At 44.3% G+C, this 24,625-nt stretch overlaps 1 protein-coding gene and 1 pseudogene across 1 annotated transcript; both read left to right on the top strand.

Moving 5' to 3' along the window:
* The window catches only part of LOC141022390 (sugar transport protein 7-like), a 50,640-nt pseudogene extending 46,336 nt beyond the window's left edge, over positions 1 to 4,304 (top strand).
* Positions 4,305 to 19,158: 14,854 nt separating this feature from the next.
* On the top strand, positions 19,159 to 24,369 carry LOC109731868 (sugar transport protein 7-like). The gene is made up of 3 exons (XM_020291045.3): positions 19,159 to 19,368; positions 22,474 to 22,790; positions 22,881 to 24,369. The coding sequence occupies exons 1-3, from the start codon at positions 19,227 to 19,229 to the stop codon at positions 23,982 to 23,984; spliced, it is 1,563 nt and encodes a 520-aa protein (XP_020146634.1). The 5' UTR covers positions 19,159 to 19,226; the 3' UTR covers positions 23,985 to 24,369.
* Positions 24,370 to 24,625: the final 256 nt, after the last annotated feature.

Here is a 24,625-nt window from a genome sequence, read left to right as displayed (position 1 = left end):
CTGGGCTTGACAACCCGTTCACTGCTCAAAAGGTGTGAGCTCCTATCAAAGAATCCCCGACTGACAAAGCCCTCGGGCCGGATGGTTTTAGTGGCATGTTCTTCAGGGTATGTTGGGACCTCATCAAGGCCGACATCATGCTGGGTTTCGAGCAGCTTTACTGCCTGGCGGGACAGGGTTTCAGTGAGCTTATCTCGGCCCTAGTGACATTGTTGCCTAAAAAGGATGGTCCCACAAGTGTAACTGACTACCGGCCAATCAGTCTAATACACTCCGTAGCTAAACTCATCGCCAAAGTCCTTTCTATCAGGCCATCCAAAGTGATCAATGGCATTATATCTCCAGCACAGACTACTTTTCTGAAGTCAAAGTGCATTCATGATAGTTTCATGTATGTGCACAATGGAGTCAAGCTGCTGCACAGAAAAAGAACACCAGTTGTTCTGTTGAAGCTGGATATCACTCGTGTGTTTGACAGTGTCTCCTGGGAATACCTGCTTGAGCTGCTTCAGAACCTGGGATTCAGTGCTCGATGGAGAGATTGGATCGCCATGATATTGTCCTCCTCAAGCTCGGCCATCATGCTCAATGGAGTGCCGGGAGTGGAGCTCCTACACCAGCGAGGTCTATGACAGGGAGACCCCCCCCTCCCCACTGTTGTACATCCTCGCAATCGACCGGTTGCACCGTCTGCTGCAACTGGCAACAGAGAGGAACCTGATTAAACCCCTGCCGGGTCGGGAGCTGAAGCTACGTGTCAGTCTGTATGCAGACGATGTCGTTCTCTTTGCAAACCCGATCACCGAGGAGATAGAGGCCTTAATGAACATATTCCATGATTTCTGGGAGGCAATAGGGCTGATGATAAACCTCAGCAAATCAACTGCAACGCCCATTCGTTGTGAGGATACCAACATGGCCGAGGTCCTCCAGAGCTTTGGAGGGCAGACCAAACAATTCCAAATAACATACCTTGGGTTGCCAATCACACCCTCGAGAACCATGATGGTGCACCTTCAGTTTTTGATTGATCGCATCCGAGCTAGACTGGCAGGCTGGAAGCACAAACTCATGTCCATTGCAGGGCGACGAGTGCTTGTTCGTGCGGTTCTGATCTCCATGCCAACTTTCACCCTCGCTGCTCTCCGGGTCCCAAAGAAACTGCTCAGAGAGGTTGACAATTCGAGAAGGCGCTTTCTCTGGGCCATGATGAGGAGGTGACCGGGGGAAAGTGCAAAGTCATCTGGGCCAAGGTGTGCTCCTTGATCGACTACGACGGCCTTGGAATTCTTCACCTGCAGAAATTCAGTAGAGCACAACGGCTCAGATGGTTATGGCACGCCTGGAATAACCCCCAATGTGCTTGGGTTGGAATGGAGCTGCCCTGTGATGACAATGACAGAGCCATTTTCAATGCGGCAACAATGATTTCCCTTGGTAATGGCGAACGAGCCGGGTTCTGGACCTGTCCTTGGGTTAATGGCCAACCTCTTAGGACTGTATTTCCTAGGCTCTTCAAGCACTCACGACGGAAGACAAGATCAGTAAAAGCTGCCCTGCTTGGCGATACCTGGATCAAAGACCCGGCCCTTGGTGACACTACTCCTCTGCTGCATGATTTTTTGTCTATACCAAGACTGATAGCTGGAGCTAGGCCAAACCTAAACCCAGAGGCCCAGGACAACATTCGATGGAACTGGTCAGCCAATGAAATCTATTCTGCTACCTCTGCCTACCAAGCACAATTCCAGGGCACGCAGAAATCAAACTTAAAGAATTTGATATGGGACACCTGGGCCCAGGGGAAACTGAAGGTGTTCGGCTGGCTTCTACACCTCAACAGATTATGGTGCAACGAAAGATTGGAAAGGCGGGGCTGGAGCAACGGCTACTTCTGCCAATTCTGTTTCAGAAATCTGGAATGCTCGGTGCACTTGTTTTGTCACTACCTGATCGCCAGGAAGGTTTGGGAGGTCGTGGCAACCTGGATCGGCTGCCAGGCAGCGAGCCTGGTAACTTGGAGCTGCATAGACAGGGTGACTGACATCGTCGAAGCAATCCTCACTGCCACGCCAGGAGGGATCAAGTCAGTAATTATGCTTGTGCTCTGGGAAATATGGCTAGAGCGAAAAAACTGCATTTTTTGGGCAAAGCATGCACTGGCTAGCGACATGGTGGCAGCACGAGCCATTTAGCTATTGCGCCAAGCGAGAGCACGATGCTTAGAACTACCTTTTGCAGAGCCTCCGGCAGGAATTGGATAATGTAATCTTCAGTTTTTCTAGACCATATGATCTTAGGATCTACGCCATGTATTTGCTTTACCCATTGCTTCCTGCTTAATATATGAATGCCATCAGCGCTGGATCTTTCAAAAAAATTCTTTTAAATCAAAGTAGCCCTTAGAGGCAGGAAGTTGCAGCTTATGGATGTGGAGGCCACCTCAAGGAGAGAGAAAGTGCCATCATGTAACAATATATATACTAGCAGATCATTATGTGTTTTTCTTTCCCCTCTTACAAGGCGATTAAGGGAAAGCCTTCCTCCCCTCGATCTTCGCCGGTGAGCCCGTGCCTTCGTCCCCCTCCTCCGGCCACTCCAGCGTCCGGTGGTGGGAAGGGGAATCCTAGTGCCTCGGCTCCGGCTAGTAGATAGGTAGAGTTTTACTCCTCGCAGGCCTGGCACTTCTTTTCCGAGTTAGTCTTCCGGGCTCCGATCCTCCTCATGTTCGTTCATCAAAACGGATTAGATGGAGCTCGGGTGTAGATTCCTAAATCTCCTCGGGGTGGCGAGGTTATGGTTTCTCGCCATGCGTACTCAAGTGTGATATTTGGTGTTAGGTTGTTCATGCCGATTCAAGGATTTAACGACAACGACTGTAGCTCCATGTTGCTAGTTCTTAGGGGCATGTGCACGAAGAATCCCTGGATGTCATCGACAAAGATAGGATGGCTTCGGTTTAAGAGCAGTGATAGCGGCGCATCGACGGCTTGTTCTGGCGACGACAGTGGTCGTTCGGTAGTCCATGGTCCTTGGACTTCAATGTAATTATCATTATTATGTTTGAGGTGCTTTACACTTTTGATGAATCTTTATAATAGATGTGATCCTTTTCGCAAAGAGAAAACACTATCTTAACAGGAAAAGATGTACATATTGGATGTCTTAACTACTAGCAGAGTCATCATGGAACGCCTTGCAGTGACATGTAACTTAATTTGAAGCCAATCCTGAATTCCATTCAAACTCGACATAAATATATGAAAAACAAATCTTGGATATCAAAATATTTAAGCGAATCATATGCAATTTTTTAGGGTGCTGCTATGCACATGACATGTTTCAGCGGATTGTTGGACGATACTGCAAATCAGACCGTCGGTACCTAGAACTAGGTACCACACAGCCAGTTGATTAACTATCGTGCTTGAATCATCTAACAGGTATTGTCTGTGAAGTTGTTTCGATTTTTTATGTCAATTCACAAGTTATGTGTAGACTCGCCATTTGACACGCTTTAGACACATGGCAACGACATATGGTGTAAAGAGAGTATGTTTACGAGTTTATGTGTATACATGCATACACTAATGTGGAAAACATGTCTATCAGTCCTATGAGACAGACCAGACAAACGTTTTAAGCTACAAAGCATTTTATTATTGCTTTTTAATGTGTTGATGTCACACTGTGTCTAACTTATTAAGGTATTGTTATAGGAGTGAACACCATGGACCCATTCCTCGAGAGGTTCTGCCTGGCGGTGTTTCGGCAAAAGAACTTGGTAAGCTTAGACAACTACTGCAAGTATGACAACTGGGCCCTCTCTGCCTGCACCTCCATCCTCTATCTCTCCGGCCAAGTCTCTACACTTGCGGCCACGCCGGTCACAAGGAACTATGGCCGTCGTGCCAGCATTATCTGTGGCGACATCAGCTTTCTCATCGGAGCAGCCCTTAACACGGTGGCTGCGAACCTCATGACGCTAATCCTCGGTCACGTCATGCTTGGCGTCGGCATCGGTTTCGTCAGTCAGGTATGATACATTCACACATACGGAGAGTGGGTGATTGCATGTGCTCGTTGTATTGCAACTTTAACAAAATTACTATTGATGCCATCGCATATAGGGTGTGCCGCTGTACTTGTCGGAGATGGCGTCGGCGCACCTCCGCGGCGGGCTGAACATGATGTTCCAACTCGCGACGATGGTTGGCATCTTCTTGGCGAACATAATTAACTACGGCACGCAGAAAATCAAGCCATGGGGGTGGCGCCTCTCCCTCGGCCTCGTGGCACCGTGATGACCCACAAGTATAGAAGATCTATCGTAATCCTTTCGATAAGTAAGAGTGTCGAACCCAACAAGGAGCAGAAGGAAATGACAAGCGGTTTTCAGTAAGGTATTCTCTGCAAGCACTGAAACTATCGGTAACATATAGTTTTGTGATAAGGTAATTTGTAACGAGTAACAAGTAATGAAAGTAAATAAGGTGCAGCAAGATGGCCCAATCCTTTTTGGTAGCAAAGGACAAGCCTAGACAAACTCTTATATGAAGGAAAACGCTCCCGAGGACACATGGGAATTATCGTCAAGCTAGTTTTCATCACGCTCGTATGATTCATGTTCGTTACTTTGATAATTGGGTATGTGGGTGGACCGGTGCTTGGGTGCTGCCCTTTATTGGACAAGCATCCGCCTTATGATTAACCCCTATTGCAAGCATCCGCAACTACAAAAGAAGTATTAAGGTAAACCTAACCATAGCATGAAACATATGGATCCAAATCAGCCCCTTACGAAGCAACACATAAACTAGGGTTTAAGCTTCTGTCACTCTAGCAACCCATCATCTACTTATTACTTCCCAATGCCTTCCTCTAGGCCCAAACAATGGTGAAGTGTCATGTAGTCGACGTTCACATAAAACACTAGAGGAAAGACAACATACATCTCATCAAAATATGGAACGAATACCAAATTCACATGACTACTTATAGCAAGACTTCTCCCGTGTCCTCAGGAACAAACATAACTACTCACAAATCATATTCATGTTCATAATCAGAGGGGTATTAATATGCATAAAGGATCTGAACATATGATCTTCCACCAAATAAACCAACTAGCATCAACTACAAGGAGTAATCAACACAACTAGCAACCCACAGGTACCAATCTGAGGCTTTGGGACAAAGATTGGATACAAGAGATGAACTAGGGTTTAGAGGAGATGGTGCTGGTGAAGATGTTGATGGAGATTGACCCCCTCCCGAAGAGAGGATCGTTGGTGATGACGATGGCAATGATTTCCCCCTCCCGGAGGGAAGTTTCCCCGGCAGAACAGCTCCGCCGGAGCCCTAGATTGGTTCCGCCAAGGTTCCGCCTCGAGACGGCGGCGCTTTGTCCCAAAAGCTTCCTTATGATTTTTTCCAGGGTAAAAAGACTTCATACAGCAGAAGATGGACAACGGAGGCCTGCCAGGGGGCCCACGAGGCAGGGGGCGCGCCCAGGGGGTAGGGCGCGCCCCCCACCCTTGTGGCCAGGGTGTGGGCCCCCTCTGGTGGATTCTTTCGCCAGTATTTTTTATTAATTCCATAACGTGCTTCCGTGAAGTTTCAGGACTTTTGGAGCTGTGCAGAATAGGTCTCTAATATTTGCTCCTTTTCCAGCCTAGAATTCCAGCTGCCGGCATTCTCCCTCTTCATGTAAACCTTGTAAAATAAGAGAGAAAAGGCATAAGTATTGTGACATAACGTGTAATAACAGCCCATAATGCAATAAATATCGATATAAAAGCATGATGCAAAATGGACGTATCAACTCCCCCAAGCTTAGACCTCGCTTGTCCTCAAGCGGAAGCCGATAACGATAAATATGTCCACATGTTTAGAGGTAGACGTGTCGATAAAATAAAATACGGACATGAGGGCATCATGATCATTCTTATAACAGCAACATATATAGATATTGTCGTATGATTTCTTATGCTAAAGTAACAATCTATTCACAACGTAAAGTATGAATCAGAAACTTCATTGAGAACCAACAAACTATAATCTCAGTCATTGAAGCAATTGCAATTTATCATAACATTGGAAAGAGTCAATATAAGAGCTTTTCAGCAAGTCCACATACTCAACTATCATTTAGTCTTTCACAATTGCTAACACTCACGCAATACTTATGGGTATGGGGTTTCAATCGGACACAGAGAAAGATAGGGGCTTATAGTGTTGCCTCCCAACCTTTTACCTCAAGGGTAATGTCAACAATGATAATTCATGCTAACTTACATCCAATTGGATATATATATATCAGGATCTTTCCAACACAAGGTGCTTGCCAAAGGATAAAATGTAAAAAGGAAAGGTGAAGATCACCATGACTCTTGTATAAGGTATAAGACAAGAATAAAAGATAGGCCCTTCGCAGAGGGAAGCAGAGGTTGTCATGTGCTTTTATGGTTGGATGCACGAAATCTTAATGCAAAAGAAAATCACTTTATATTGCCACTTGTGATATGGAACTTTATTATGCAGTCTGTCGCTTTTATTGCTTCCATATCATAAGATCGTATAAAGCTTATTTTCTCCACACTAATAGATCATACATATTTAAAGAGCAATTTTTATTGCATGCAACATGACAACTTACTTGAAGGATCTTACTCAGTCCATAGGTAGGTATGGTGGACTCTCATGGCAAAACTGGGTTTAAGGATATTCGGAAGCACAAGTAGTATCTCTACTTGGTGCAGAGAATTTGGCTAGCATGAGGGGAAAGGCAAGCTCAACATGTTGGATGATCCATGACAATATACTTTATTTCGGATATAGGAAAACATAACCCATTACGTTGTCTTCCTTGTCCAACGTCAACTCTTTAGCATGTCATATTTTAATGAGTGCTCACAATCATAAAAGATGTCCAAGATAGTATATTTATATGTGAAAACCTCTCTTTCTTTATTACTTCCTATTAATTGCAACGATGACCAAAACTATGTTTGTCAACTCTCAACAACTTTTATTCATCAACTCTTTATATGTGAAGTCATTACTCTCCATAAGATCAATATGATCTCTTTATTCCTTTTTATTCTTTCTTTCTTTTATTCCCACAAGATCATAGCAAGAAAATCAAGCCCTTGACTCAACACTAATCTTTATTATATATAGCTCACGGACTCGATTACATAGAAGGATCATAAAGCAAAAACTCAAAACTAGATCATACTAAAACTTTATTCTAATAGATCAAGATATTACCAAAAGGATCGAACTAAGAAAAACAGTAAAGATAGGAGTGTGATGGTGATACGATACCGGGGCACCTCCCCCAAGCTTGGCAGTTGCCAAGGGGACTGCCCATACCCATGTGATTATGTCTCCTTCTTCGGAGGTGGTGATGTGATATTCTTGGTGATGATGCCCCTCAGGATACGATTCTCCTCCTCGAGCTTATTGACTTGCTGCTTGAGATCCATTATTTCCTTACGGAGCTTACCCGTGACGGTTGAAGCTCCTTTCACCCATGGATGTTGCATAGCTGCGAGAGAACAAGTAGCACTCTTTTTCATATTTTCATAAGAGAGAAATTTAACATTGGAAGGGATGACCGAGGTTGGAATGGCTGAGCTCTGTAGTTCCCCCATTGTGAATTCGGCTCAGAAACGGGAAGTAACTTCTTGATCCTCCTTCATGGCATTTATCCTTTTCAAGTCGGCCCCCATCTCTTCCTCCGTTGATGGCCCAAAGTGGTCAGCATCACTGTTTTCTCTTGGTCCTGGTGTTGGATTAGACACCCGGCTCTCCCCGACTGATTCTTAAGAAGACATCTTGCTCTAATCTGCGGCAGAAACAGCTCAAAACAAAAATAGAGGATATTTGCATGGTACAGTGGTCAAAACCTTCAGGAGATTATACAATGAATTTTTACCGACCAAAAGAAGTATCGTGCAAGAAAACGGAGTCCGGAGGGCGCACGAGGTGCCCACGAGGCAGGGGGCGCGCCCTCCACCCTCGTGGACGCCTCGTGTCCTTCCCGGACTACTTCTTATCTTCCTATTTTTTTAAAATATTCCAAAGCAGAGAAAAATTACCATTAGAACTGTTTTGGAGTCGGTTTACTTACCGTACTACGTACCTATTCCTTTTCGGAGTCTGAAACGTTCTGGAAAGTGTCCCTTATGTATTCCACTGGGGTTACGGTTTCAATAACATTAGTTTCAACATTTATACGATTACCTGAGATATAGTGTTTGATTCTTTGACCGTTCACCACCTTTGGATTTGTGCCTTCGAAGTTGTTGATTTTTATGGCACCGGAACGATAGGCCTCCTCGATAACGTACGGACCTTCCCATTTAGAGAGAAGTTTTCCTGCAAAAAATCTTAAACGAGAGTTGAATAGCAACACATAATCACCTACATTAAACTCACGCTTTTGTATCCTTTTGTCATGCCATCTTTTAACCTTTTCTTTAAATAGTTTGGCATTCTCATAGGCCTGGGTTCTCCATTCATCAAGCGAGCTAATGTCAAATAGCCTCTTCTCACCGGCAAGTTTGAAATCATAATTGAGCTCTTTAATGGCCCAATATACCTTATGTTCTAGTTCGAGAGGTAAGTGACATGCTTTTCCATAAACCATTTTATACGGAGAGATACCCATAGGATTTTTATATGCAGTTCTATAGGCCCATAATGCATCATCAAGTTTCTTGGACCAATTCTTTCTAGATCTATTAACAGTCTTTTGCAAAATTAATTTGAGCTCTCTATTACTCAATTCTACTTGACCACTAGACTGTGGGTGATATGGGGATGCAATTCTATGATTAACATCATACTTAGCAAGCATTTTACGAAAAGCACCATGAATAAAATGTGAACCACCATCAGTCATTAAATATCTAGGGACTCCAAACCTCGGAAAAATAACTTCTTTAAGCATCTTAATAGAGGTGTTATGATCAGCAGTACTAGTTGGAATAGCTTCTACCCACTTAGTAACGTAATCAACAGCAACTAAAATATGTGTATACCCATTAGAGGAAGGAAACGGTCCCATATAATCAAAGCCCCAAACATCGAATGGTTCAATCACAAGTGAATAATTCATAAGCATTTCTTGACGTCTACTAATATTACCAATTCTTTGACATTCATCACAAGATAAGACAAACTTACGGGCATCTTTGAAGAGAGTAGGCCAATAAAAACCGGATTGCAATACCTTATGTGCAGTTCTATCTCCAACGTGGTGTCCTCCATAAGATTCGGAGTGACACTTGCGTAGGATCTGTTCATGTTCATGCTCAGGTATACAACGTCTAATAACACCATCTACTCCTTCTTTATAAAGGTGTGGGTCATCCCAGAAGTAATGTCTTAAATCATAGAAAAACTTTTTCTTTTGCTGGTATGTGAAACTAGGTGGTATAAATTTAGCAACAATGTAATTAGCATAGTCAGCATACCATGGAGCAGTAAGAGAAGCATTTATGACAACTAATTGTTCATCAGGGAAGCTATCATCAATAGGTAGTGGGTCATCAAGTACATTCTCTAACCTAGATAAGTTGTCTGCAATGGGGTTCTCAGCTCCCTTTCTATCAATAATATGCAAATCAAATTCTTGTAGCAAGAGAACCCATCTAATAAGTCTAGGTTTAGCATCTTTCTTTTCCATAAGATATTTAATAGCAGCATGAACAGTGTGAACAGTTACTTTAGAATCAACAATATAAGGTCTGAACTTATCACAAGCAAATACAACTACTAAGAATTCTTTTTCAGTAGTAGCGTAATTTCTTTGGGCACTGTCTAGAGTTTTACTAGCATATTGGATAACATTTAATTTCTTATCAACTCTTTGTCCTAGGACAGCACCTACAGCATAATCACTAGCATCACACCTAATTTCAAAGGGTAAATTCCAATCAGATGTCTGAACAATAGGTGCAGAAATCAAGGCTTTCTTAAGTATTTCAAATGCTTCTACACAATCATCATCAAAGACAAATGGAACATCTTTTTGTAAGAGGTTAGTCAGGGGCCTAGAAATTTTTCAGAAGTCCTTAATGAACCTCCTATAAAAACCGGCATGACCAAGAAAACTTCTTATACCTTTGATGTCCTTGGGACACGGCATCTTTTCAATAGCATCAACTTTAGCTTTAGCAACTTCAATACCTCTTTCAGAAAATTTATGCCCCAAGACAATACCTTCATTAACCATAAAGTGGCACTTCTCCCAATTCAAGACAAGGTTAGTTTCTTCACATCTCTGCAAAACTCGATCAAGGTTGCTCAAGCAATCATCAAAAGAAGTTCCATATACAGAGAAATCATCCATGAAAACCTCAACAATCTTTTCACAAAAATCACAGAATATAGCCATCATGCATCTTTGAAAGGTAGCAGCTGCGTTACATAAACCAAAAGGCATACGTCTATAAGCAAAGGTACCGAAAGGGCAAGTAAAAGTGGTCTTTTCTTGATCCTCTTTTGACATAGGTATTTGGGAGAAACCAGAATAACCATCTAGAAAGCAAAAATGTGTATGTTTGGATAATCTTTCTAGCATTTGATCAATAAAAGGTAAAGGGTAATGATCTTTTTAGTAGCTTTATTTAGTTAACGGAAATCAATTACCATTCTATAACCTGTAACAATTCTTTATGGGATCAATTCATCTTTATCATTAGGAACAACACTAATACCTCCCTTCTTAGGGACACAATGGACAGGACTTACCCACTGACTATCAGCAACGGGATAAATTATACCTGCCTCCAGAAGTTTTAGTATTTCTTTCCTTACCACTTCTTTCATCTTAGGATTTAATCGTCGTTGGTGATCAACAACTGGTTTAGCGTCTTTCTCCGATTTTATTTTGTGTTGGTATAGAGTGGGACTAATGCCCTTAAGATCATCAAGAGTATATCCAATAGCAGCACGGTGCTTCTTCAGAGTTTTCAATAATTTCTTTTCTTCATGCTCTGAAAGGTTAGCACTAATAATAATAGGATATATCTTTTTCTCATCAAGATAAGCATATTTAAGAGTATCAGGTAATGGTTTAAGCTCAAACACGGGATCACCCTTGGGTGGAGGAGGATCCCCTAGGATTTCAATAGGCAAGTTATATTTCAAAATAGGTCCCTGTTTAAAGAATACTTCATCTATTTCCCTTCTTTCATTCATAAACATATCATTTTCATGGTCTAGCAAATACTGTTCTAAAGGGTCATTAGGAGGCACGGCAATAGAAGCAAGACCAATAATTTCATCTTTACTAGGCAATTCCTCATCACGGGGTTGTCTACAAAATTTAGCAATGTTAAACTCATGAGACATATCCCCCAAACCAATAGTAACAACATCCTTTTCGCAGTCTATCCTAGCATTAACACTATTCAAGAAGGGTCTACCAAATATGATGGGACAGAAGTCATCTTGTGGGGAACCAAGAACAAGAAAATCAGCAGGATATTTAACTTCCCCACACAAGACTTCAACATCTCTAACAATCCCAACTGGTGAAATAGTGTCTCTATTGGCAAGCTTAATTGTAACATCAGTTTCCTCTAACTCAGCAAGTGCAATATCATGCATAATTTCTTTGTATAAGGAATGAGGTATTGCACTTGCACTAGCACCCATATCACATAAGCCATGATAACAAGGATCTTCTATCTTAACAGAAATAACAGGCATGCCTACAACAGGTCTATGTTTATTTTTAGTATCAGGTCTAGCAATTCTAGCAGCTTCATTACAGAAGTAAATAACATGCCCATCAATATTATCAGCCAAGAGATCTTTAACCATAGCAATACTAGGTTCAACTTTAATTTTCTCAGGGGGTTTGGGTGTCCTAATATTACTTTTGTTGACCATAGTTGAAGCTTTAGCATGATCCTTTATTCTAACAAGGAAAGGTGGTTTCTCAATATAAGCAGTAGGAACGACAGGATCATTATAAGTGATAGTCTTTTCTTCAACTCTAATAGGTGCAACTACTTTTACTTCAATGGGAGGATTATATTTAAACCACTTCTCCTTAGGGAGATCAACATGAGTAGCAAAGGATTCACAAAAAGAAGCTACTATCTCAGAGTCAAGTCCATATTTAGTGCTAAATTCACGGAAAACATCGGTATCCATAAAAGATTTAACACAATCAAACTTAGGTGTTATACCTGACTCCTTACCTTCATCGAGATCCCAATCTTCAGAGTTGCGTTTAATTCTTTCCAATAAATCCCATTTGAATTCAATAGTCTTCATCATAAAAGAGCGAGTACAAGAAGTATCGAGCATGGAGCGATTATTGAGAGAAAGCCGAGCATAAAATTTTTGAATAATAATTTCTCTTGAGAGCTCATGATTGGGGCATGAATATAACATTGACTTAAGCCTCCCCCAAGCTTGAGCGATGCTTTCTCCTTTGCGAGGCCAAAAAATATATATATATAATTGTGATCACGATGAACAAGATGCATAGGATAAAACTTCTGATGAAATTCCAATTTCAATCGGTTGTAGTTCCATGATCCCATATAATCACATAGCCTAAACCATGTCAATGCCTTTCCCTTCAAAGATAAAGGGAAGACCTTCTTCTTGATAACATCCTCGGGCATACCTGCAAGCTTAAATAATCCACAAACTTCATCCACATAGATTAGGTGCAAATCGGGATGTAATGTTCCATCACCTGTGAAAGGATTAGCTAGCAGTTTCTCTACCATTTCCGAAGGAATTTCAAAGTAAACATTTTCAGTAGGTTCAGTAGGTTGAGGAGCAACTCTTTGCTCTACTGGTCGGGGTGAAGATACCCCGAACAAGCCCCTCAAAGGATTATGTTCCATAGTAACAAGTGACAGTAAATTTCAGCACACTATATAAATCTTTCCTTACCAAAGGCGCTTCACTCCCCGGCAACGGCGCCAGAAAAGAGTCTTGATGACCCACAAGTATAGGGGATCTATCATAGTCCTTTCGATAAGTAAGAGTGTTGAACCCAACGAGGAGCAGAAGGAAATGACAAGCGGTTTTCAGTAAGGTATTCTCTGCAAGCACTGAAATTATCGGTAACAGATAGTTTTGTGATAAGGTAATTTATAATGAGTAACAAGTAATGAAAGTAAATAAGGTGCAGCAAGATGGCCCAATCCTTTTTGGTAGCAAAGGACAAGCCTAGACAAACTCTTATATGAAGGAAAACGCTCCCGAGGACACATGGGAATTATCGTCAAGCTAGTTTTCATCACGCTCATATGATTCGCGTTCGTTACTTTGATAATTTGGTATGTGGGTGGACCGGTGCTTGGGTGCTGCCCTTTCTTGGACAAGAATACCACTTATGATTAACCCCTATTGCAAGCATCCGCAACTACAAAAGAAGTATTAAGGTAAACCTAACCATAGCATGAAACATATGGATCCAAATCAGCCCCTTATGAAGCAACGCATAAACTGGGGTTTAAGCTTCTGTCACTCTAGCAACCCATCTTCTACTTATTACTTCCCAATGCCTTCCTCTAGGCCCAAACAATGGTGAAGTGTCATGTAGTCGACGTTCACATAACACCACTAGAGGAAAGACAACATACATCTCATCAAAATATCGAACGAATACCAAATTCAGATGACTACTTATATCAAGACTTCTCCCATGTCCTCAGGAACAAACGTAACTACTCACAAATCATATTAATGTTCATAATCAGAGGGGTATTAATATGCATAAAGGATATGAACATATGATCTTCCACCAAATAAACCAACTAGCATCAACTACAAGGAGTAATCAACACTACTAGCAACCCACAGGTACCAATCTGAGGCTTTGGGACAAAGATTGGATACAAGAGATGAACTAGGGTTTAGAGGAGATGGTGTTGGTGAAGATGTTGATGGAGATTGACCCCCTCCCGAAGAGAGGATCGTTGGTGATGACGATGGCGATGATTTCCCCCTCCCGGAGGGAAGTTTCCCCGGCAGAACAGCTCCGCCGGAGCCCTAGATTGGTTCCGCCATGGTTCCGCCTCGAGACGGCGGCGCTTTGTCCCGAAAGCTTCCTTATGATTTTTTCCAGGGTAAAAAGACTTCATACAGCAGAAGATGGACACCGGAGGCCTACCAGGGGGGCCACGAGGCAGGGGGTGCCCAGGGGGGTAGGGCGCGCCCCCCACCCTCGTGGCTAGGGTGTGGGCCCCCTCTGGTGGATTCTTTCGCCAGTATTTTTGATTAATTCCAAAATGTGCTTCCGTGAAGTTTCAGGACTTTTGGAGCTGTGCAGAATAGGTCTCTAATATGTGCTCCTTTTCCAGCCCAGAATTCCAGCTGCCGGCATTCTCCCTCTTCATGTAAACCTTGTAAAATAAGAGAGAAAAGGCATAAGTATTGTGACATAACGTGTAATAACAGCCCATAATGCAATAAATATCGATATAAAAGCATGATGCAAAATGGACGTATCACAGCACCGGCGCTGCTGATGACCGTGGGCGCACTACCGAAATAAACCCCTGTGCCGACGGCCAGGCCGTCGGCATAGGCCGTATACCGTCGGTATAGCTCTATTCCGACGGCTGCCGTTGGCATAGGGCCGTCGGTGTCGATCTCGAAGGCGTAGATATGCCATCGGCATAGACCCCTATACGGACGGCTTTCGTACAACTGTCGGCAAAAAACAGCGAGGCGGCAATTGACGGCGCCGTCTCCAAATCAAACCAACCAAAAGCGGCCACGTGGCAAGGGTAGGGAGCTCCTCGCAGGGAGCTATGCCGACAGTAAGGTTGTTGGCTTAGACGCAATATATGCCGACGGCCTGGCCGTTGGCATATCTCCCTTCCAAGAGCTCCCAGGAAGCACCACGTGGCAGGGTAAGCCGACGACCAAGCCGTCGGCATAGATGGCACGTGTCGCTTGCTGGGAGCTCCTGGCAGAGGCTATGCCAAGGCCGTCGGCATAGTTTTTGGTATGTTTTTTTATTTTCTGTTTTTCCATTTTCCATTCAATTGACAACACATCACATATTTATATGTATATATACAGGAATATCATCATTCTCCAGAACCTCATCTACATAATATGAAAGATCATCATCATCTAAAGATCATGAACATCATCACCGTCGAAACTTCATGAACATAAGTATGAAACATCGTCATCGTCAAAACTTCATGAACATAAGTGTGAAACATCGACGTCATCATTGTCATCTAAAGAACACTAGGATGAAGTATGGAACATGAAAAGCATAACAAAACATGGAAAACATCATAATTTAAAGAAGACTAGGATCATCGCCACCGCCGCCACCACCATTAGCTTCAGCATCACCACTAAGACCACCAGCACCGCCAAGACCAGCACCACTTTGCCAGACTGGAGTGTATGGGCTCCGTGAAGCAGGAGTGGAACCACCAACACCACCACCAAAAATCGATGATCCACCGGTTCCCTACATGTTTGAAAAGAGATTGTAAGGGTAAATATGATAGTGTTGATTCAACGATAACTAGTGTTGAATAGTTTGGTAATGTACTAACCGGAGTCACACTGCCTGGTACCACCCATTCTTCAAATGTAGGCAAGTATGGGTATGCTCCAAAAGGTGGTGGTGCCAGCCCCAGTGATGGTGGATCCGTGCGGTTTTGCATAACCGCAAACATAGCCTGGATGTTAGTTGACTAAGCAAATGCGAAGGTCAGAAGAAATGAAAGTGCAAAATTTAGGTTGGTTCTAAGTGGGAAAACTAACCGTCATCATCCGATGGTTGTAATCCCCGCTTCCCTGAACTCGTTGTAAGTACTCCCGCAGCTCGACATGCTTAAGCTCGACAAAGGCCGCATATGCCTGTGATAGCCCATAAGTATAGGGGATCGCAACAGTTTTTTAGGGTAGAGTATTCAACCCAAATTTATCGATTCGACACAAGGAGAGCCAAAGAATATTTGTAAGTATTAGCAGTTGAGTTGTCAATTCAACCACACCTAAAGATTAAATATCTGTAGCAAAGTGATCAGTAGCACAATAATATGGTAGTTTGATAGCGATAGGGGCTGTTTAACCAAGGTGGCGGGTGGGGTGTTTTCATGCTACACCATGACGAGGGCGCAGACACTCACATAGTCTTCCCAAACGGTGCAATACTGGTCGACGACGCACACGTCGACAATTTTCCTGAAGAAGTAATCGAGCCCCGCGCCGCGCCATAGCTTGTGGGGTAGTCGGAAGTCTTGATCAATGTCCTTGAAGAGAGCACTGGAACGGTGGTCGATGTGCTCCGGCCTCTCGAAGGAGAGCGCATTTTCTTCGTGATCGATGGGGTCGTAGCTGGTAACGAGCCAGCAAACCACGATGTTCGGGCAGGAGACCAGAGTCGAACCATGAGCTTGACAAGGAATCCCCTTTCTAGGGTAATCAAGATTATGAAAATGTCTGGTGATCACCTTCTTCGTGCAAGATCAACCCTGAGTAAGGCTTGACCTTTGTGGTCCATAAGCCATGATGGCATATGTGGCATGTTATTTGTGAACAACGCTGCCAAGATCCTTCTGGTCTTAGAACCTTTGTTGTTCAAACATCCACCAACAAGAAATATGACACCATCAACTATCCGATCCTAGGGATACATCATGGAGCTAATTCTAGTTTGCATCCCTTGAAACTCAAACTCCTCACTCACTTGCAAGTTACTTTTCCTAAGCCTTACCTTGTTAGCTTGCATGTGTACTGTTGTTTAAGGAACAACTAGTTTCAAGTCAAAAACTTATCAACCCCCTAAATTTTGCCTTATTTAGTAATTAAAAGGGAGAGAGTTGCCATGTTAATTAACAAAAACAATGTGAAAATCGTCACAACCCGCTGACTAAGCACACATAAAAGAGACATCACACACACCAATGAGGACTGTGGTCATTGCATCTAATCGTGTGCTTTTTGGTTCATTTCTTACTAATAGATGTTTTAAGATGGAGCAAAAGCGCACCATGTAACTGCGATCTACGACTATCTCGAACGATACCATTTGCTCAGGTTAAGATACAGGCAATCAATTTGCGCATAACAAAATTCTTTACCTCGTGGTAGCAGCTGATATGTTGTGCTTACTTTGGAAGGTAAAAAATCGCATAAGTGCGATACTCAATAGATGTTGTGATTGTGACCTATGAGGACGAGTATATGGAGAGCTTTATTACCTCTGTCGACCTATCAAGTCCAATACATATTACTATATTATCCTTTGTGTTGATAAAATGGCTTCTTAGATGATCGAAATATGTTGCCGTGGGCCGGTTTTCGAGATGTAGTGGCCAGTGATAATATGGGTTCATTGCAAACGATCGTATACTTTTTGGGCCATTTCTTACTCTAATTTTTTAGACTAAGCAAATATTACCCAGCCTAACAACAAGGATTAAGAAACAAATAACTGGCATTTTGTTATATCTTAGATAGCTAGCTTATCTTTGTCTTGCTGGGCGTCCAGTTCAATTTTTGTTATCTTTTTAAGAATGTATTACATTTTTTTTCTCTCGCGACATATCGGCTTTAACTTAATTTACTTGCAGCAGCAGCAGGATATGTATGTAACGGCACTGTGCAAGCATGTGCGTCAAAGGAAATGTCCCATTCATAAACTCGGGCATCCGATCTCGATCGTGCTGGGAGTGCATGCACCTTGCACACACCTTTGTTCTAGATAGGACCTCAGACGAAAGCAAAGAGCCACCTCTTAGCTTTACGATGCTCATCGGACAACGATGTACACGATACAGTTTCAATAATTCAGGACCATCTGCTATGACCTAGTAGTCCGCCTGCATCCTCTCATAGTCCATAGGCGAATCATCATTTCCTCGTCCAGAACACGCACGAGATCTGCGACGTCTTTTTATATAGTTTTTGCAAATATCGCAATCATTGTCGGCAGTACTGTTCTTCGTCTCGTCGTCTTCCCGAGGACGAAGCCCAAGTGTGCGTCCAACAAATCTGGCGTTTTGTGCTAGTAGTACATAGGTCATGATATTTTGGCTTTCACGTGGTTAGTTGCTAATTTTTTGGTTGCCTCTAGACTCTTGCCAACTCCCCCACATTCCTTCACGAATCTTGCAAAAAAGTTTGGCCAACAAAGCTCTAGCCAATTTCTTGGGTTGGCAAAAATTGGCAGGGCATGCTATCATGAACCAGACACACCCTAGTTCACCTGCATGCATAGTCCACAGACGAATTATTTCATCGTCCAACACGCAGGAGATCTGCGCTCTGCGGCGCCTTTGCACATACATCAAGATCGTAATCATTGCCGGCGGGGGGGCGTAAAGGCAGCCCACGAATGTCCGAGATCCACGACGGGTCACTGGATAGCTCCGTCCATGGACGTAGTACTGTTCTTCCACCCGAGCGTCCGTCCCACAAACCTGGCGACACGCGCACGCACGCCGTCGCCGGCCACGCACTTGCTGACTTGTCCCGCTGAAGCTTCAACCACTCGTATGCTTCCCCGAAACAGGACTCGTCTCCTCTCAGAAAAGAGAAAGATGCGTTCGACGCGACAGGGTTCGTCCTCGCCACCTTACGTACCACCGGGACGGGACACAATTGAAGGACGGGACGGCACCTCACCTCATCTCAGTGCAACCAAAGCCAACTTTCCGAACCGTGCGTACCATGGGACGCGACGGCCGGCGACGAGACATTTCGTCTGTCAGCACCTCAGCATCGCACTATTGTTAACCGTACTGTCCTGTGGGACAGCGGAATAACGAGAGCCAACCCCGGTTCTTATCAGAGGCGATCGACCGGGGCAAGTGCCGGGCACAGGGCTGTGGACCTCCGGGTGACAGCATTAGCATTGGCATTGGCATTGGCGAAATGCGCGCCGACGTGGTCGACGCACATAGCGGCGCCACATCGTGCTGCTCGTGTTCACACATGGCGCGATCGATCGTCGATCGATTCGGATCGAGCGAGGCAGGATTTGTTCCGAAAAGGTGGCGCGCGTGTCACCAACACCTGATGTGACGGCGATGTTACTTGCCCCCGCCACTCCTGTCGCTCCCCTATGCGGAGCTACAAAAAGGTGGCGCGCGCATTGCCCTTCTCCCGGCCATGTGGTAGAGAGCTCTTGTTCCTCGTCACAACGTACGTGCGCACGACTGCCCCTTGACTTGAAGTCTTGAACTGTTCCGGGGGAGGGGATGGCTGGCGGCATGGCTCCGCTGGGGGTGAAGAAGGAGAGGGCGGCGGAGTACAAGGGCCAAATGACGCTCGCCGTCGCCATGGCCTGCGTCGTCGCCGCCATCGGGGGCTCCATCTTCGGCTACGACATCGGGATCTCCGGTACGTACGTACCCACTAGCTAGGTGCATGAACAATCATGCTGTTCTATCCTTTTTATTATTATATCTCGGTTGAGTCACTCGCTTGTGGTTCGGTTGTACTACGAGTGTGGCTACTTTTCTCTGCCGTGCTTGTTGCCATTGACCTACATGTGGACCCTATGGGTTGTTTCTAAGCCGAGCTCGAAACCTAACAGCATGTAGCAATTTTGCTCCAGCCTGAATTGTTGCTCCCGCTTCATACTGTTGTGATAACCTAAACCGAACACGCTTCTCACAGTCTCACAAGTCGGGGTCGGGCTTCTCGATTATTCTGGCTAAAAGAGGTAGCCTCTAGGCGAAGAGGAAACCCTTGCTACCGGATTTTACTCGGAGGCTGGATGCTGCACCATACGGAGGCCACCTCAAAGAGAAGAGAGAGAGAGTTTAGAGGCATACAGGCAGTAAAATACGTACACATCGGATGTCTTATACTACTAGCAGGATCATCACGTAACGTTGTAGCGATCTGTATCTTTGGTGCCAATACATTCAAACTCTTGTTAAGTATATGGATTTTTTCCATGAATAACAGAAAAAACCAAAAAATGGATAACCCTGACCTCCGCATCATGCTATCCATACCATTATTTTGGTTACCGAACTTACCGAACCCCCTCGAGAAACACTTATACCGGGCAATTTTTTTTGAAAATTTTGAATTCAAACAATCAGAGTGTAGTTAAATGTATGCCATCTCTACCACCATAAGATAAGTGGTCGTGGCAAAGGCACCCTTTTCTCAACAGCGCGTTGCGGGTTCGAGTCTTGTCTCACGCATTTTAATTTCTTTTTTATATGCAAAAGTGAAAAAATGCCAGGGGTCGAACTCGCGACCTTTTAGCAAGTGGCAGTTCGGGTTGAACAGCCAATACGATAGAGCTAGGTACATGATGAAATTGGAGGTAAACCCCTATCTACATCGACTTCAAAAAATTTGAATTCAAAATTTGATTTTAAATTTCGTTCGAAATTTTTCCGGCATATCGTGGTTACCATGGTAACCGCAAATTCCGGTGCCCCTCGAGAAAAATTGTCCACTCGGGATCCAAAACTTTGATCCATACAACCATTTTTTTATCAAACATAAAATAACTCCAAGCCATCGAGTGTCAAAGGTTGACAGCAAGACACTACCACACCGGGCGAAAAATAATTACATAGTTCATCCACATAATCTGCTACTAGCATGCCATTCAAACTGGTTGAACAAACCCTGTGCGGCCGTTTTCAATCGGATGCACCCGACAGCCATAAGCCCTGTGTGTCCGCATGTTGTACTGATGACCATGTATGAATTGAGGCCATAGCTCCGAAGATAATCTGCAGAAAAAAAAGGAAAACATAATCAGTTAAAAACACAATCATTTTGACAATTTCAAATTGCGCAAAGAATAGCACAAACTCACACTCGCGTATGACCATTCAGATTATGGCGAATACCATCACATCAAATCAAAGAGGCGAACAAACATGATAGGAATAAAGATGAATAGTTTCCTCTTGGTCAAGTCTGTAATTCCGCTTATGATCTTTAGGTGATTTTGAGGTTTTCAATTCCCGATCCACCTTGATCTTTAGGTGACACGATATATAATATCATTTAGCAAGTCTGTAATTCCGCTTCTGATCCTCGCATTGCCAGAAGAACCTAGACTGATAGAAATCCAGCCTTTTTAACCCCTCTTTAGGTATCTAAAAAAGAGCATGAACATGAATAGGCTCGAAGAACAACGTTGATGAGGGTAAGTCGTCCTCCATATGACAAAGGCTTACCCTTGCAAGTGTTGAGCTTGTTTTGGAAACAGTCTTCAGCTACTTTCCATTCCTTGTTGGTGAGCCTATAGTGATGAATGAGGACTCTAATGTATGTAAACAGAAGGGATCCCACATCACAGCCAAATAGATGCATGTACTGACTCTCCTCTTTGGCCTTACCAAAATAGAATATCTTACTTTTGTGGAAATTAATTTTCAAACTTGGAAGTTGTTCGAAAAGACACAGGATCAAACTAATCGCCTTTCTATGGTCATGTTCCATAAAAATGACCATGTGAACCGCATACTAGAGGATAGGCACAATTCCATCAATCAGATGTGGAATAAGGTCCCCAACCGACCATCCTCCTTAGCCTCTGCTATAAGAATAGAGAACATATCTGCGCAATATTAAATAGAATTGGTGACATGGGGTCACCTTCCTCAATTCCTTATGAGTTGGAAATAATGACTAATATCACCATTGACCTAACCCCAATACTCTCGCTTTGAACATAGGAGTCCACTTGTTGCCTGCATTCAGCCGCAAAATCTTTCTGCGAAGAGCTTGCTGGAAAAAAATACCAATTTACTTTGTTGTATGCCTTTTCAAAGTTCACCTTAAAGTTAACTCCATCGAGTTTTTAGTGTTTAGCTCAATAATTATAATGAAGGACAGCCACTTCCACAAGAATAATGCGAACAGGCATAAAGTTGTCCTGGTTGGGTGCACAAGAGTATGAGCCATACCAGTCAATCAGACTGGAACATTTGACTCTCGGGTGTAATTACACCCAATTTTTTTCAAATAGTAATTTGTAAGAAAGTCAAAAAAATCTGAAACTTTTTGCGAACAAACTAGATATATTGTTACACTCGTATAAAAACTTTCACTGAGAAATGACTTTCATGTTGTTGTCGACGTAAAAAAACAAATTTGTCGCTATATATGGCATACTGTTCATGCTATTGTCAGAGAATACTTGTCATTTTTGTCAGAATTTTGTCAGAGAATATTTCTTTGCAGAATATTTTTGTATGCCAGAAACGACAGCTCAACTTTGTTGCAAAAGAGTTTTGGAACATTTTGACCTTTTTTGAAATTTTTAAATAATAAAATACGTAACCAGGTGTAATTACCACCATGTTTCAAAGGGTATTTTTCATCTATTTGTGCCTACCTTAGTGAACATTTTAAAACTTGTATTCAAAAAGCATATGGGTCATAATTGCTCAACCCGAACAACAGAAGCCTGATAATTCCAAAGTTGATGTCAATCTGTCTCACTTATTACACATATTGCTACAGGAGTGAACACCATGGACCCGTTCCTCGAGAGGTTCTTCCCGGCGGTGTTCCGGCGAAAGAACTTGGTGAGCCTAAACAACTATTGCAAGTACGACAACCAGGCCCTCTCCGCCTTCACCTCCATCCTCTATCTCTCCGGCCAAGTCTCAACACTTGCGGCCGCGCCGGTGACAAGGAACTACGGCCGTCGTGCCAGCATTATCTGCGGCGGCATCAGCTTTCTTATCGGCGCAGCCCTTAACGCGGCGGCTGTGAACCTCACGACGTTAATCCTCGGCCGCGTCATGCTTGGCGTCGGCATCGGTTTCGGCAATCAGGTGTGGTAAGCTCAGACATACGGAGTGGGCGATTGCATTGCATGTGTGCTTGTAGCATTGCCACTGAACAAGTGCTTGGTGCCATCGTAGGCTGTGCCGCTGTACTTGTCGGAGATGGCGCCGGCGCACCTCCGCGGCGGGCTGAACATGATGTTCCAGCTCGCGACGACGCTTGGCATCTTCTCGGCGAACATGATCAACTATGGCACGCAAAAAATCAAGCCGTGGGGATGGCGCCTCTCGCTCGGCCTCGTGGCAGCACCAGCGCTGCTGATGACGGTCGGCGGGATCCTCCTCCCGGAGACGCCGAACAGCCTCATTGAGCGCGGGCGCGTCGAGGAGGGTCGGCGTGTGCTGGAGCTGATCCGAGGAACCGCGGACGTCGACGCTGAGTTCACGGACATGGCGGAGGCGAGTGAACTGGCCAACACCATCAAGCACCCGTTCCGGAACATCCTCGAGCGGCGCAACCGGCCGCAGCTGGTGATGGCCGTGTGCATGCCGGCGTTCCAGGTCCTAACAGGCATCAACTCCATCCTGTTCTACGCGCCGGTGCTGTTCCAGAGCATGGGCTTCGGCGCCAGCTGGTCCCTCTACTCCTCCATGCTCACCGGCGCCGTGCTCTTGTTCTCCACGCTCATCTCCATCGCCACCGTCGACCGGCTCGGCAGGAGGAAGCTGCTCATCAGCGGCGGCATCCAGATGATCGTTTGCCAGGTGATCGTGGCGGCGATACTGGCGGTGAAGTTCGACGCAGACAAGCACCTATCGCGGGGCTGCTCGATCGCGGTGGTGTTCGTGATCTGCCTCTTCATGCTCGCGTTCGGGTGGTCGTGGGGCCCGCTCGGGTGGACGGTGCCGAGCGAGATCTTCGCCCTGGAGACGCGGTCGGCGGGGCAGAGCATCACGGTGGCCGTCAACCTCTTCTTCACGTTCATCATCGCGCAGGCGTTCCTGTCGCTGCTCTGCGCCTTCAAGTTCGCCATCTTCATCTTCTTCGCTGCGTGGATCGCCGTCATGACCGCCTTCGTCTATGTCTTCCTGCCGGAGACCAAGGGCGTGCCCATCGAGCAGATGGTGCTGCTCTGGAGCAAGCACGGGTTCTGGAAGAACGTCATGCCGGACATGCCGCTCGAGGACGGATGGGGACCCGGTGGGGATCGTGCTCTTACCGATATCAACATTCACAAGTGAAGATCATTTGTGGACAGCAGATAGATATGCGTGGCTCACAGCACGCGACGCGCGCGTGCTTGCAGTGGTTGGAGCGTGTGCGTCTGCGTTAGTTAGCTCTAACTCATCGTGTTGTATCAGAGTACACACACGCCGCACGTGCTCATTTTTGGTGGGTGTGGAGCGTATGCTCTCGTCCTATGCTTGGAAAGCATGAATAGGGCGTGGTCAGTATTTTCCCAGCGTGCCTAAGAAACATACTAGTGGTAACACAGTGCACTATTACGGAAAAGAAAAACATACATAGAAAATATTGGTGTTTTCCTCTTTTGTGTCGATAATTGTGCTCCATGTTTCTTAGGGCAGTCTCATTGAGTAGTATGGCATTTTGGAAACCGATGGAGGCCTTATTTTTGAAATTTCAAAATTCAAACATTTCAGTTTCACAAAATGCTGAAAAAAAAAGTATACATGCATACAAGGATGTAATGTGTATGCCTGTAAAATTTCAGGATGAAATTCCTTGAATTGTGAGTTGCACAAAAAAAATGAAGGACTTTAAGGATGAATAGTACATATCATGCGCAAAAAACCAAAAGGATGAATAGTACATATACTAAAAAGTCCCTGATTTTTTTATTTTGTGTAGCTCTCATTTTAAC

This window comes from Aegilops tauschii, chromosome 5 (assembly GCF_002575655.3).
Source record: "Aegilops tauschii subsp. strangulata cultivar AL8/78 chromosome 5, Aet v6.0, whole genome shotgun sequence".
NCBI lineage: Eukaryota > Viridiplantae > Streptophyta > Magnoliopsida > Poales > Poaceae > Aegilops > Aegilops tauschii.
The sequence above is the reverse complement of the archived record's forward strand: the minus strand, read 5'-3'. Positions and strand labels throughout refer to the sequence as shown.